Source organism: Topomyia yanbarensis, chromosome 3 (assembly GCF_030247195.1).
Source record: "Topomyia yanbarensis strain Yona2022 chromosome 3, ASM3024719v1, whole genome shotgun sequence".
In the NCBI taxonomy this organism is placed as follows: Eukaryota; Metazoa; Arthropoda; class Insecta; order Diptera; family Culicidae; genus Topomyia; species Topomyia yanbarensis.
In genome coordinates, this window is record NC_080672.1 from 272666060 (window position 1) to 272680117 (window position 14058).

At 34.9% G+C, this 14058-nt stretch overlaps 1 protein-coding gene across 3 annotated transcripts; it reads right to left on the reverse strand.

Annotated features, from left to right (window-relative positions):
• Positions 1 to 4427: 4427 nt before the first annotated feature.
• On the reverse strand, positions 4428 to 5677 carry LOC131689914 (uncharacterized). Of its 3 annotated transcripts, none has more exons than XM_058975302.1 (3): positions 5469 to 5677; positions 5217 to 5375; positions 4428 to 5134 (listed from the first exon to the last, which is right to left on the reverse strand). In XM_058975302.1, exons 1-3 carry the CDS (start codon positions 5539 to 5541, stop codon positions 4617 to 4619), a joined length of 750 nt encoding a protein of 249 aa, XP_058831285.1. In that variant the 5' UTR covers positions 5542 to 5677; the 3' UTR covers positions 4428 to 4616. The 3 variants fall into 3 exon arrangements, with proteins under 3 accessions (XP_058831285.1, XP_058831283.1, XP_058831284.1); XM_058975300.1 differs by having other exon boundaries at positions 4428 to 5149; XM_058975301.1 differs by having other exon boundaries at positions 5211 to 5375.
• Between the last annotated feature and the right edge of the window lie 8381 nt (positions 5678 to 14058).

Consider the following 14058-nt stretch of genomic DNA (forward strand, 5'->3'; position numbering starts at 1 on the left):
GACACCGGTGCGAGATTTATTCATATTTTATAGGGGAAGATGGGGTAAAACGCACCCTCGGTGCAAAATGCACCCTTTGATTATATCGAAAACAGCTGAAAATTTCTAGAAAACGGAAGTCCACCATAGTAAACAAACACTGTCAAAGTTTGATAACCGTACATCAATAGCAGCTCGAGAAATAAATAAAAAACAATAACGTGCCCTGCTCATGTAATTATTGTGGCTCGCTCAACAAGGATTTTCCGCTCTTACAAATACTGTTATCCTATTATATTAGAGCATTCCAGTTCTATTTATACCGTTGTTCATTATTCTGTTGCACTATATATGAAAAATCTACTAAATAATTCACTTTTTGCCAAATTTTTATCTCTGCTCCATCGGAGGCAAAATGCCCTTTTTTCTGATTTTGCTGGTTTTTAATCGAAAACAGAAAAATCATTCTGAAAACCTACCAATTGCATAACCTAAGGCTATTTAATGGCACACTTTTGTGAAATCTCGTTAGAAAACGAAACTACTTGCTTGTTCGCCGAGCATTATGCCCCGTTGTTGCGGTGCATTCTACCCCGTTGTTGTAGTGCATTGTACATCGTTGTTGTGGTGCTTTTTGCCCCCGCACAGGTGCGTTTTGCCCCTCTTTTTTTCAAAAGGAGATTTTTAATGATTTTGAAAAATTGAATTATTTTCATGTTTTTGAATATTTTGCAAAGCGTTATTTTGATTACAGTGGAAAATGTTGGCTACACGATATCATTAATTAAATTCTCCCAATTGATGTTCTATAGCTTAGTTATGATCATATTTCCTTAGGGGGTGCGTTTTACCCCATCTTCCCCTATACTATAGGCATAGTGTGGCTGAATTTTGGGAAAAGGAAAAAATATTGGTTATCTTCATATGGCATTACACTAGGAGTTATGACCAGAATTAAAAATAATCGAAGCTCTTTTTTGACGACTGAAAATGAACCTGTTGCGACTCGCGGTGAATAGAAAAAATATTCATTCAAATATCCATCTTATTCATTCAGTTGAATATCGTACAATATATTCATTACACTAATTATCCAGGAAAATGTTTTCAAATGCTGATAAAGCATATGAAACAACAATCATCTTCGATTGTATTGTGCCAGGGCCTACTTTGATGCGTTTGATTCGTTGCTGCACGGTCGCTTCGTGTAGTAATCGGAGCCGAATGAAAATCTGCATGGATGAATGGGCGATTTGATCGTTTGACGTTTTCAGCTGCGTAACTGAATATTGAAAATGAATGCGGCTGAATATCATCAATTTTCATTCAATGAATTTGAATATATTTAACTCTGGTTATGACTGATGATGCGCGTATATTAAGGATCTTGAATAAACTTTTTATGGACAGTACTTTTAATAATCAATCACCCACTGTGCGTAAAGAAATAGGGACAAGGATATGTTGCATCGAGCTTGGTTAGTAATTTATAGCGAGTTTTCACCTATTTTAAATGAGTTGTGCCTTATTATTTGTAGCCTTTCTCATATTGAAAGGCTATGCATTCACTTTGAAAATCGTCAACCTAATCCCGTATGTCATTGCCGTTCGACTTAGTTCCAGGGATGCTATTATGCCAGATTAATCTGGCACAGCCAGATGTTTTGGCAGTTTCCAGATTAAAGACAAATCTCTCATTCTGCCAGATTTTTATGTTTTAGAAGCTGCTACATACACATTTTGGAAATTTGGGTAATAATATCCGAAGTTTTACAAAAATCGATTGATGCACATTCTATGAAAACTAAAATATATGCCAAATTTCGATGACTTTGAGGTCGCTGTCAAGTGCCAGATTTTGCCAGACATTTTTAGTTGAACTGCCAGATTTTCTCTGAAAAATAGTGGCAACCCTGCTCAGAAGTATTATCATGTGTTCATTGTTCTGGGCAGCCGGCTGCCAATAATTTATGATAAATTTATCGTTTGTTGTGTTTATTTTGAAATGCTCGGTTTGTAAAAAATGCAACTTCAGCTTCATACTATCGAGAGTGTTGCTTATGTTTAATTGTATCAAACGGTCTGTGAATGATTTTATTATTCCTTGTTTCTTTATTCCGGCGAAACACGACATTCAAAAACAATACAATATCATGAAAAGCGATTACCTTTAGCGTCTCGAAACATTCATCGAAATAGATATCATAATACCTAAGTAATTGAAGATTTCGTAACACTAGTTTACAAATTTTGGGGTGATTTCATGAAGTTAGGAAAAAAGGTGTTTTCTAAGTCAATTTTGGGTTGCTGAACACGAAAATCATATTCATTTTCTTTTACAAAGAATCGTTTCTGAGATTTTTTGAAAAACGTGTTTTGAGCACTTTTTACTGTTAATGATCGTTATCTCAGGAACAAATCTTCCGATTAACACAATCGAATCACCATTCGAAAGGAGTTGATGTGCCCATTCCAAAAATGCATAACATGTATGAATTAAATATCGACAACTCAGGGCTAAGAGCAATCAAAGTAAAAAAAAAGCATTTTTTTTGTGGAATTACTCATTTTTGTTGATTTTTCATAAAAAAGAATTCAGCAAAAAGAAATATTTTAAAATCTTGTGAGATAGACAAACTTCTCATGTGAATTTTAAGCCTAAGGTCATGAAAATCCGATAAAAACTATGGTCTTAAATAAGATTACACTTGTTTACAAGAAAAAGGAAGTTGTGAGAAAAAGTGTTTTCTATATTAATTTTGGGTTGCTGAATACGAAATTCATACTCAATTTCTGTTTCAAAGATATTTAAGTTTTTTTTCAAAGAACGTTTTTCTGCTTACCTTTTTTTGTTTTTGCTCCAATTTTTTATTGCAGAAAAGTTATGTTTTCATATTTGAAGAATCTAATAATGATAAACTAAGAAGAAAGGTGTTTTCTAAGTTAATTTTCGGTCGCTGAATGCGAAAACAAAGTCTTTTTTTCCATGGAAGCATTTTCAAGATCTCTTTGAAAATTTTTTTTTGGGCGCTTTTTTTTAGTTATTTGTCATTATATCGTTCAAAAAGGATCCGATCGAAACACTGTTCGAAAGGTGTTGTGCCCTTTTTGAAAATGTATAATATGGGTAGATCAAATGTACATTTATTATGATTACAGGCGACCAAAATAAAAAGCTAATTCTTGATCATTTAAAAAAAAATGCATACTTCTAGTTAATTTTTAAAACAAATCAAGGACAGAAGAAAATTCTTTTAAAATTTAATGTGATAGATAATCCTTTTACATAAATTTAAGCCAATGGTCACAAAAATCGGATGAAAAATGCAGATGGTATGAAGCACTAAGTGAAAATTGTTACTTTGTATTTTTCGCACAATCATACTTTCGGCCGAAATAATCTTCTACACTTGATAGTTATCGTTTGTGTTGGGTACAGCCTTCTCGCGCTTGCATCCAGCAGTAGTCAACTACCATGTCTCCGTCCCAAAAACCCGCATCGCATTTCATAATAAAATAAGCACTTCCGAAATACCTGAACAACTAGCTTTGTATGTCGAATATACAACTGACGACGCTAATTTTTAGACTAATTACTAGAACTAGTAACTGGCTTCTGATTCTTCTCGCGAACTGTCTATACTCAACGCTCATACATGATTCAACAGTCATCACTTCACTCAGACAAGACCATGCGTATTTCTCACGCTTATTAAATGCCCAGTGGCTTAGTTTTCTAGTTGGTCAAATAAACACTAAACAAACAAAGAAATTAGTTTGATCATTCCAAAGAAATGTCAGCTCGATTAGCATCAACCGGCGGATACGTGTTCTCTTACTCAAATTAAAGAATATTGAAAATTACATGCGACAAAATATGTGCAATCCAGAGTAAAACGAAAATAAAACTACTTAATTATTTACAATAAAATAAGATCGGGAAAATTAGTTGCTTAACCAAGGATCATTCTCAAAGATAGCACGTTATAAAATAGGTGATAAGGAATGCAGACGAAAATAGCTGACCACCACCTTGTACCACCATGATATCAAAATGATGCAAAACTTATTAAAATATGTGCAAAATTACTTTGATTTTTACACCTTTCTCTTATATAAAATTTCATCTTTTCTCTAATTGGGACAAATAAATTAGGAATTGTTTGAATTAATTCTCAACTATGTAGGAATGCTGAAATCTATTTTTGATTGAATCGTTTCATTTTTCACGTCATATTATTAATTTGTCCCACAATGGTCCAACCGATCGAATTGAGCGACAATTTTTTTGATCTCAAATCGCGAGATTGGCATTTTTAGTATGACATATCGGTTTTATTTTGAATATTCATGCAACTATTTGATGCGCATTTGGTGATTCCGGAAACTTATAAGTTACTGCCAATGCTGTGATATGCGAAATAGTTTTATTAAATCAAACATTATTTGATACTTCGAAGTCTTCTGTATTTGAGCATTTTTTTAAGAAAGTGTTTTAATTACAATAAATACTAAAAGTTGTTTACACTTTGCGGAATCATATGGCTTGTCGACTTGTTTTTGCACTTACTTCATTTGTAAACCTACGGCGGAGCTGGTTGAACTTTATAATTTATCACTGAGAACACTGGACAAAATTAGTACTTCCTTGCTCGCAGCTTGGCTGGTTTCTTCTTCAACTGAGCGGGCTGGGTTGCTCTTCTTAATTCAGCAGCCGCAGGGCTTCCATAGGCAGTGGCAGTGCTGGTAGCCGATCCTCCCTTTCCGGTGCTGTACGAGTTGGCAATAGCGATGGCTCCTCCGCTGGTACCACCAAAATTGATTGGGAAGTAGCTGCTTGGCTCGGCTGCCTTTTCACCCCGACGTCCAACGTAAACTGCAGTTTCATCTTCGTCGGAGTCCAGTTTAACAGTAACCTTCTTCTTTTTGTCAGGGATGATGGCTGGAAGAGCTGGAGCAGCTGGGTCGGCTGCTGGTTCAGCTGCTGGATCGGCCACTGGTTCATCAGCAATTGGTTCAACAGCATCCTGATCGTGCACGGCTGGAACATCAAACTGGGGCTCGTCCTCTACTGGAAACTGTTCTTCTGGGTAGGCTTCCGCTGTTGACTGCACGTTCTGATCATTCTGAACAGGCTGCTCAGCGCTCTCGATATCTGTGTTTTTGCAATCTGGTAATTATTGGGCATAATCACAAGATGAATAGAGTTCGTAAAACTCCGAATTACTTACACTTACCCTTCAGAAAGGTTCCAGTGGCGATGGTGTTTCCGGCAGCAAAGGCAGATACTCCAGCCGATCGGCGTTGATTTCTCAGCTGTTGATTCTGATAGTGGAATCCATACATGGAATGTTGTGGAACCATGTAAGGTGACGCGTGGCGGTAGTACATGAGAGCTGGCAATTGAAAAACATTGTTTAGGATCAATATCACTATTCACTACTGAACATTTGACATTTGATAACAGTCCATTTGAATTGACAACGCACCATTTTGAATCGGAATCGAGTATCCAACGCTGATTCCACAAAGTATAACAAACAGAGCCACAATTTTGTTCATTTTCACTGATTTGGATTTTCGTGTGTTGAAAACTTTTTCTTATATAGTAATTTTTCGACCGGTCTTAATTTTGTTGTCAGCTGACGATTTTGACTCAAAAATCAGGAGCTAAACTTATGTAATGCTTCAATAAGTTTCCACCGATTACTGATAAATCTTGTACCGGGACCTGGCGCTTTTATACCAAAAATAACGAAAAGATTAGTTAGTATTCATGCAAGGTAAATTATTATTGCCTCTTTTGTCCCAGTGAGTGCAAACTAATTTCGTATGTAAGGCTATCGAGTTTATTAGATTTTAGAATAAATTTGAATTTGTCTTGGACAAACTCAATAGCATTGCACGGAGCACATGCGAGCATTAGAAGAGAAAGAGAGAATTCGCGATAAGAGAGTATGTATCTACATATCGCCAAAAATAAACACGCGGGACGTTGGAGTTTCGGTATAGCGATTTCGAAACGAATTTTCATCAGGGATACCTAACAGGTAAGTTGGAGCAAGTGGCTTCAGATGAACTCTGTACTCGTGACAATCAAGTTCCTTACGTGTTTATTTGGAGTTCCTACTTTGATTTGAATACTTTGTCATATCTCATAATGCTTGTGTTTTAATTTACAGTTGGGAATATGCGAATATGCGTACAAAATAAAAAAAAAAATAATAACTAATCAATTGGATACAATTTTTGTATTTTGAATATTTGTATCATAAATCTGAAGAAATTTCTCGTGGAATTTAAAAAAATATTAATAATATGTGAATATGTGCGTTTAGATCCGTGCTACGGTGAATTCTACAAAGTGATATTATAGCTTCCACGAGTTAAATAAATGCTGGCGACCTCGAAACCTATTGTAATCCTGACAAAGTTTACAGTTTTCAGTTACGCAAAGTAATAGTCGTTTGGGATATTAAAGGCCCTCTTGGTCATTCATAAAAGGTGTCGAGCCTACTTTGGCCTTGTTATGGAATGGTCGCACAATTTTGTTATTTACTTGGTTTACACTCGATGGAATGCGTGTAAATTGATATCAATCATTTCAATTTTTTTCCTAACAAACAGTATAACCACTAAAGTGGCTGGAACAGTATGAAATAGTCATGTTTTAGCAAAATGAAAACAAACTCTGCTTACCCCAGTTTTCATCATATCATTTGAGCCAATTCGTTGTAAAAATATTGTAAACAACGCTCCAACAACCAACTGCACATGTATAGAATGATAATTGAAAAGAGTATAAAAATAAACTCAACACCCTATCAGTTAAAAAATGGTCCGCTACTGGATTCTGAATAAGTGCCAGACTAGTTTAGTGAGAGAAAGTGTAATTCAATTAAAAACGCAATTCTTTAACAAGTAAATAATAATTTGGAAATATCAAGTTTTTACAATTTGCTGACTCCGAAGAAGGAGTGTACTTTTCACCACAAAATACGAAACACGAAACCTTGTTTCGTTGATATTTTGAAAGGTACAAAACAATAGCAATCCACGATTTCCGCAATTTCGAGTAAGCAGTGCAGTTACCAGAAGTTCGAAAAACCCTATTTATATGATATCCCATGTAGCAATAGAAGTTTTATAGCATGCTATCTAAATTTTATGAGTGGCTATAAAACTACCCTAAAATCTCAATTGTTACTAAGGATGTATGTGGCAGTGATAATAAAACTTAAAGGGATATATACAAAGTTGAGGGGGAAAAGTGAGCTAAGTTTGTGATTTTTTAAGGCTTATACGAAAATTTTGTTTAAAAAGGCAAAAGACAATTTGTTGGTAGTACTATCAAAGAAAATGAAAGCAAGATGCGTTAAGAAGAGATGCGATGATGAGATGTGGGAAAATGAATTTTTGTAAATGTATGTAGCCATACTATTGTGAAATACTTGTTGTACGTCTAGTGTAGTACAATGTACAATTTGCAAAATCCATTTAGGAACATAAAAATATTAATGATTGCCGAAGTTATAGCAATTTCTGTATAAAGCGTTTTTTCAAAGAGGTTTGCCGTGACTACGATTCCAGTTCAACAGCTCAACTGAAAGCATAAAACTAAAAAACCGATTTAATCCACCTATCAATGAGATGAGACATTTCTTACACACGTTGGATCATTCATTAGTTTGCCGAACTCACGCGAAGTTGACAAGCGATTAGATATGAGATAAGCACAGTTTCGAGTCCTGTACCAATAACACTTCAAATAAACTGAATAAATAATAGAAAAATAATAACATAAATAGAATTAAAATCATTATGAAGCAAAGTTATTCATAAAATGGGTAGAATGATTAATATAAATCAAATTAATGAAATAAATAAATCAGATTAGCTCAAATGAAAATTAGACAACATTAAAAAAGTTATAAAATTAAGAGAGTAAATTAAATTGTTTCAAGCTAATGACGTGTCATCCAATAATAAAAGGAACCGACTGAACCGAAATTATAAAATGAAGAAACTGAATAAAATATATGAACTGAAAAAATAAACAAATTTTATAAAATGATTTAAATAAATGAAACAAATAATACGAATAAAATCAAAATAAAAATTGATTGAATTAATATGACAAATAATATGAGTAATATGTATAAAATTAACCCTTTCATACCTAATCTTTTTCTAGTACATATATGGTTTCAAAACCATTTTTCTTAAAAGTGTTAGAGTAAAGAAACGCGAAAACCATGTTTTGATCAAGATAGGTCCTTCTCTAGCAGCTGCTCAATTTTTATATACCGTGTATTAAACACATCTTCTGCAAAGCTTTCAATTGGACAAAAGAGGTAGCCGAAAGCAGTCTAAATGGATAAGATTTATCAGTTTTCAAAAATATATGAAGACAACGGATATCATAATATTATTTCTCATACATATCTGAAAATGTCTCTAACAGCCACTGCTTCAGTGGAATCCAATCAGAACAATTGCAATAACTTCAGTTCTACGGATATTTCTTGTAATTATTAGCGCTCAAATTAACCGAAATAGTTACAGTTAATAGTTTTACTTGTTTTGGTGGGGAAATCTTATCTATCCCCATGAAAACATTAACAAAATGAATAAAAAGAATGTTAAATAAAAAAAATCATTAAATTATATGGATAATATATTTAAATTAGTCAAAGATTTTGATTTAAAAAATAAACAAAGCCAATTGAATAAACTGGAAAAATGATTGCATAGAATAAAATTTAAAAAAGGTATTTAAATGATGTAAATGAATAAATCGAATTGTACGAATTCCAGAACCATTGTTTCAGAATATTCTGAAATGTTTGTGAAAATCCCATTATTCTTTGCACGTTTTGTTCTTCCTTTCTTGATGACGTTTTTAAGATTATCTGGTGTTTCTACTTTATTGATGGGCCTTTATTAGCCGTCAGGAAATCTAGAAATCAGAAAATTGTTTCGGAATTAAAAGATGTCTTTTTGGTCACAGATTTGTGAAGAAAAGGTTTTTGTGCAGAATAGAATTTTCAGGTTCTGTATTTTAACGCATAATTGTAAATAGTAAACTGAGATAAGGCCACATGTGCTTTCAAGCCCGTGAAACAGAGAGCGACAGAGAAAATGCGATTCATATATAACAATACCTGTAAATAGTATTCATTTGCATTAAAGTATATAGAAAAGAGTGTCAAGTGTCTAGGCTATGTTGGCAATTATATTATTGTCGATGGCACAAAAGCCGTACATTCAGTCGATTACAATGCAGTCTTTTTTCACCCATCCTTATCACTTGCGAATTGTTTCATTCGGAATTCTCGTTCTGGAGATATGGGTTTATGAGTCCTATACAATGCAGTACCATGACAAAGGAATGCTTCAAACTACCAGAATAAGTACTAAAATTCATTGAAAACATTCTTGAAATTACAAGTCGTATTTTTTCGCAAATAAGTATAGCTTTAGTGACATTGATCATGAAAAATGTGTATTGGAGTTTTCAGTATAATTCAGTATTAGTTGTAGTTACACAGTAATATGTATGGCAAAAATTCAGTGAGATCAATTATCTATCCAATGCATAAACTCTGATTTGTAATTCTCGCTAATTTACGTGCAGAATACAGAACACTCAAACGAAACATATATTGAATTATCCAATGCTTCTCTACTAATTATGGCATTGAAGCTTCAATTGAAGCGTTTTCAGCATAAGGTAAATTTGGGAAAGTGAAACCCTTACTATAAGTTAAAGGAAATACTATACTTGTATCCCTCTTCGAGAGTTTAGGGGGTCCTTGGGCGTCATTTTTCCCGAATCTAATTTGTACATATTTTTGATCCGTTATTTTTTATAAAAGTGCATTCCAACACAATGAATATGCATTTTTAATAACATCATCTCAAAACAGATATGCTTAATTTTCAATGTTGATGTAGTTTTCGGTTTTTGGTCACATGACAACATTTTGAAGGAATAGCACTTCATGTTCTGAGGAAAGCAGGGTTTGAACATAAATTAATAATAGCTTTCTCATGATAGAGAAATCTATATTCTCGCTACTAGGTGGATAACTTGGTGATCTGTGCATTCATATACCATCCAACATCTATTTCACGACTGAAGGCAATGCTTACTCCAACGGGTAAATACATCCACTCTGTACAAATTTTCACTTTGAAGTAAATTTACAAATTGTTTTGTCTTTGAAATAAACGTGCGTATTAAATTTTGAGAAATAGTTAATTAATTATTGAGTAAATTCGCAAAATACTCTGCATACACCGGTCTCATTTTTTGTTAGTAAAAATTGTCGAATAAAAATACAAAATGCAATATCTCCGCCAGTCGTAAACGGATTTTGTCAATCTATAGCTTGTTCGAAAGGTATTTTTACAAGCTTTCGAATTACGTGCGTTGTGTAATACGACTATATAGTTTTTTTTCCAAAATTATTTGCTTAAAACCTTTTGTGTTTTGACAAAATCGTGCATATCTCAGAAAGTAAACAACATATCGAAAAACAAAAATAATAGTGTCAAATGGGAGCGTCTTTTATTTGAAACTAATTTTGTTAAGATCGGTTTAGCCGTTGCTGAGATAATTACATGATATTAGTGCACACACACAAACACACACACATACCTACAGACATTGTCCCAATTTGTCGAGCTGAGTCGATTGGTGTATGAGACTCCGGGCATCAGAAAAAGTTTTCGAAGTTTGAGCGAATCCTATACATTTCTTTTGTAAGAAATATAAAGCCATCAAATTTGGGTGATATTTGTGCTGAATCAACCAAAAACATAGACGGTCGGGTTTACCCCACCATTTTTGAAACAGCAAAAATGAACTTTTTTGTAAAACGCTTGAATCTCACAATTTTCCCAAGGTACGAAAAAATGCTATTCATAAAAAGTTGCGCAAAAGTCTAACCTTTTATTTGGTGATTTTTTTATAGTAACTTGATCCGATCTAAAATGAGCATTTTACAGCCAAAACCTTTTACTAGGTCGGATTTGCCCCAACTTACCCTATGTATCCGTCACATATCATCATTACGCCTTCCAGTTCGGTTTCTCATCTTGCTCAGATCAGAAGCTATATATCGCTCCGCTGCTATAGCAGGCCAAGTGATCAAATTTACCCCTTCTACCTAGTGTGTGAAACGTGAACAAACAATGAGTGATAATGCAAAGGAAGAGTATGTCCCGTCACGGATAAACTGTGTTGCTGTTGACTTCTCGAAATGTCCGGTAAGACCATCGATTCGTGAAGTGGAGCAATTGTTGAAGGTGAACATGAAGCTCAACATAGCAGAAATTAGCGGCGTGCAATTCCATCATTTACGTCATGCGGTACTGATTACGTTCAAAAACATTAGCCAAGCAGAATCATTCGCTTCGCAGAACAACTTGAAACACGCCGTCAAATGTAATGACACTTTATACAACATCCCAACGTAAATTGATAATGACAGTATTGAAATAAAGCTACATGACCTGGCACCACGTACTAGTTCCGCCGCTATCAAAAAACTCATGTCAAAATACGGAGAGGTGGATAGTGTCAAAGAAGATACTTGGAGGAATTTCTTTCCAGGACTTGGCAACGGCGTTCGTGTAGTAAGAATGCGGCCGACAAAACCTATTCCCTCCTACTTGTCTATCTCAGGCAGATGCCCTAAAGGTATTGTACATTCTCAACGAACACTAGTCACCTACCCAGGGCAAATTCCTACGTGCCAACATTGCGATCAGCCGCTACACCATGGAAAACCTTGCGCAGAGGCTGCTAAGGAAACCATGAATCCCTGCGACGACCAAAGCCGGTATACAGTCGTCTTATGCTAAACCACAACAGGTTGGTAAACCAACGACTGCGGACCGGGCAGTAACAAACACCAGCTCAACAACGATCAGGTCCAGTGCCACTAAACCAACTGCCATTACCAAAATCGAAGTAACAACGATTACTGCAAATGTCTCCAAACCAACAGCACCAATAAAGAATCAAACACCGATGAAGAAGGATTTACAGCAGCGACCCGGAAGTACAAGAAACAAACAAGAACATCCGACCATGAGCATCATGAATGCAGTACCGATGACGACATGTACATGAACGAAAACGCGAGAGAAGACGGACCGAATGACCCTCAAGGTGCGGCAGACAACGCACCTAAATTTTCACCACCTAGGAAGAGGATCTCAACACGCAGTAGCAAGCCGCGTCAACAAGATCCTATGGCTAGTTGAGAGTTTATTTTAATTTCTACATATTGTAAAAATTTTAAAAGACCCACGGCTCAGTTATGCTAACGCTTTGAGCCGTGTCAAATAAACAAGAAAAAAAATCATTACGTCTTTCAGTACAAACTCAAACGTATTAATAAAATGCTTTCGCAATACTGAATCTACAAATTGACAACTAATGTTTAGCAAAATGAAAAATAAGTTTTATTTTTGTTGCCATTACAATGCGAAAATGCACCGATGACACTTCATGCGCATGTATGTTATGGCTGATTTAAAACGAAATGATTAAACTCCTTCCACACAGATGATATTATTGATTATTATTGATATATTTAAAAATAATTAGGGAACTAAGAACAAGAAAGATGGTAGATAGATCGGAACGAGTATAGTATGAATTTGAGACAAATCGTTTACTTTGAGTACCTTCCGAAAACAAAAGAAAAGTTAATGCGATCTTAGGATTTATCAAATTCCTTGTTTAATCTGTGAAGCGTCTGTAAATATTCCATAATATACTAATTTTCAAAACAGATTTTTTTGTATATAACTGATGCTGAATTGCATTTTGTTAACGAATGCAAAAATTTTGTTAACGAATGCAAAAATTTCTTGAGAACGCCACCTGAATCGGACCGTTTAAAAACCACGTAGACAAAATTCCGGCACTCCCACTACCTATTTGTAGACCTAAGGTTTCTTAAAAATAGTTTTTAAAAAAGTTCCACTAGTACATTTATCCAATTTGTGAACCAAAATAATGGGTATTTTGTAGCATATATTTTACAATTCGGATTATTTGCCAACTGAGTTGATATAAGATCGTTACTTTTTAAATGTTGCAGCCTTCACGAAAAAAAAAATCAAAAAAAATGGCTTGAATAACGTTTTCGAATTTTGATATTTTACATAAAAAACTTTTTCAGACGAGGCTCATTTTTTGTTAAATGGGTATAAAAAATAAACAAGACTGTGTTGTCGGTATGATTAGCAGCCCAAGGAGATCCTAGAAACTCCAGTGCATCCTATAAAGTGCCTGTGTGTTTTAATTCAAAAATGATGTTGAGAACTACTTGGTTTCAAAGGTTGCCGTACGAGGTTTGGAACACCTTTAAGTTTAAAAAGCTGGAGTAATAAGCAGGGATGTAATGCACCTCAGAGCAAATAAAGAGAAGAATAAAAAACGCTCTTTGTACTTTCCATGCGAACCACCGCTCTTCTCATTCACAATAAACCTTTTCACTCCGATGAATGTTGCTCCCATACGTGCATTCTACTCCATGGCTGCACACCTCAAAGAGAAGAAATAAAGAGGCTCTTTAGTGTGAATCTTCGTCCCACGCGTACGGAAGCAGAGAAGGCAACCAAACATTTTAAAAACGTTCTTCCTATCAAACTTTATCTGAATTGTAGTTTGATTCGCCTTACTACCTGCTGGTGGTTACAAAAAAGTGGTTCTTCACTCTTTGAACGAAATTGTGCAGCTCTTGGTGCACAGATATTTCTCTTTTTCGTTTTCAAGTTTCTCTTTATGCGGTCGTTCTGTACATTGCAGTGTATTTATGCTGCTCTATTTGTCATCGGTGTATTTCGCTCTTTGTGGCACATTGTGTGCGCAAATAACAAGCCTGGTGCTAGAACACTAGACGCACGATCAGACAACATGTTTAATGTCGCGATAACCGTCACTACAAGCGCCGAGACCGCTTTCCACGACCACAATACAACGGAGATGCATATTATTCAGCGTATAATGATTGGACATGACCCGAGATATCACCCGAATGAAGTCACGATCTGCAT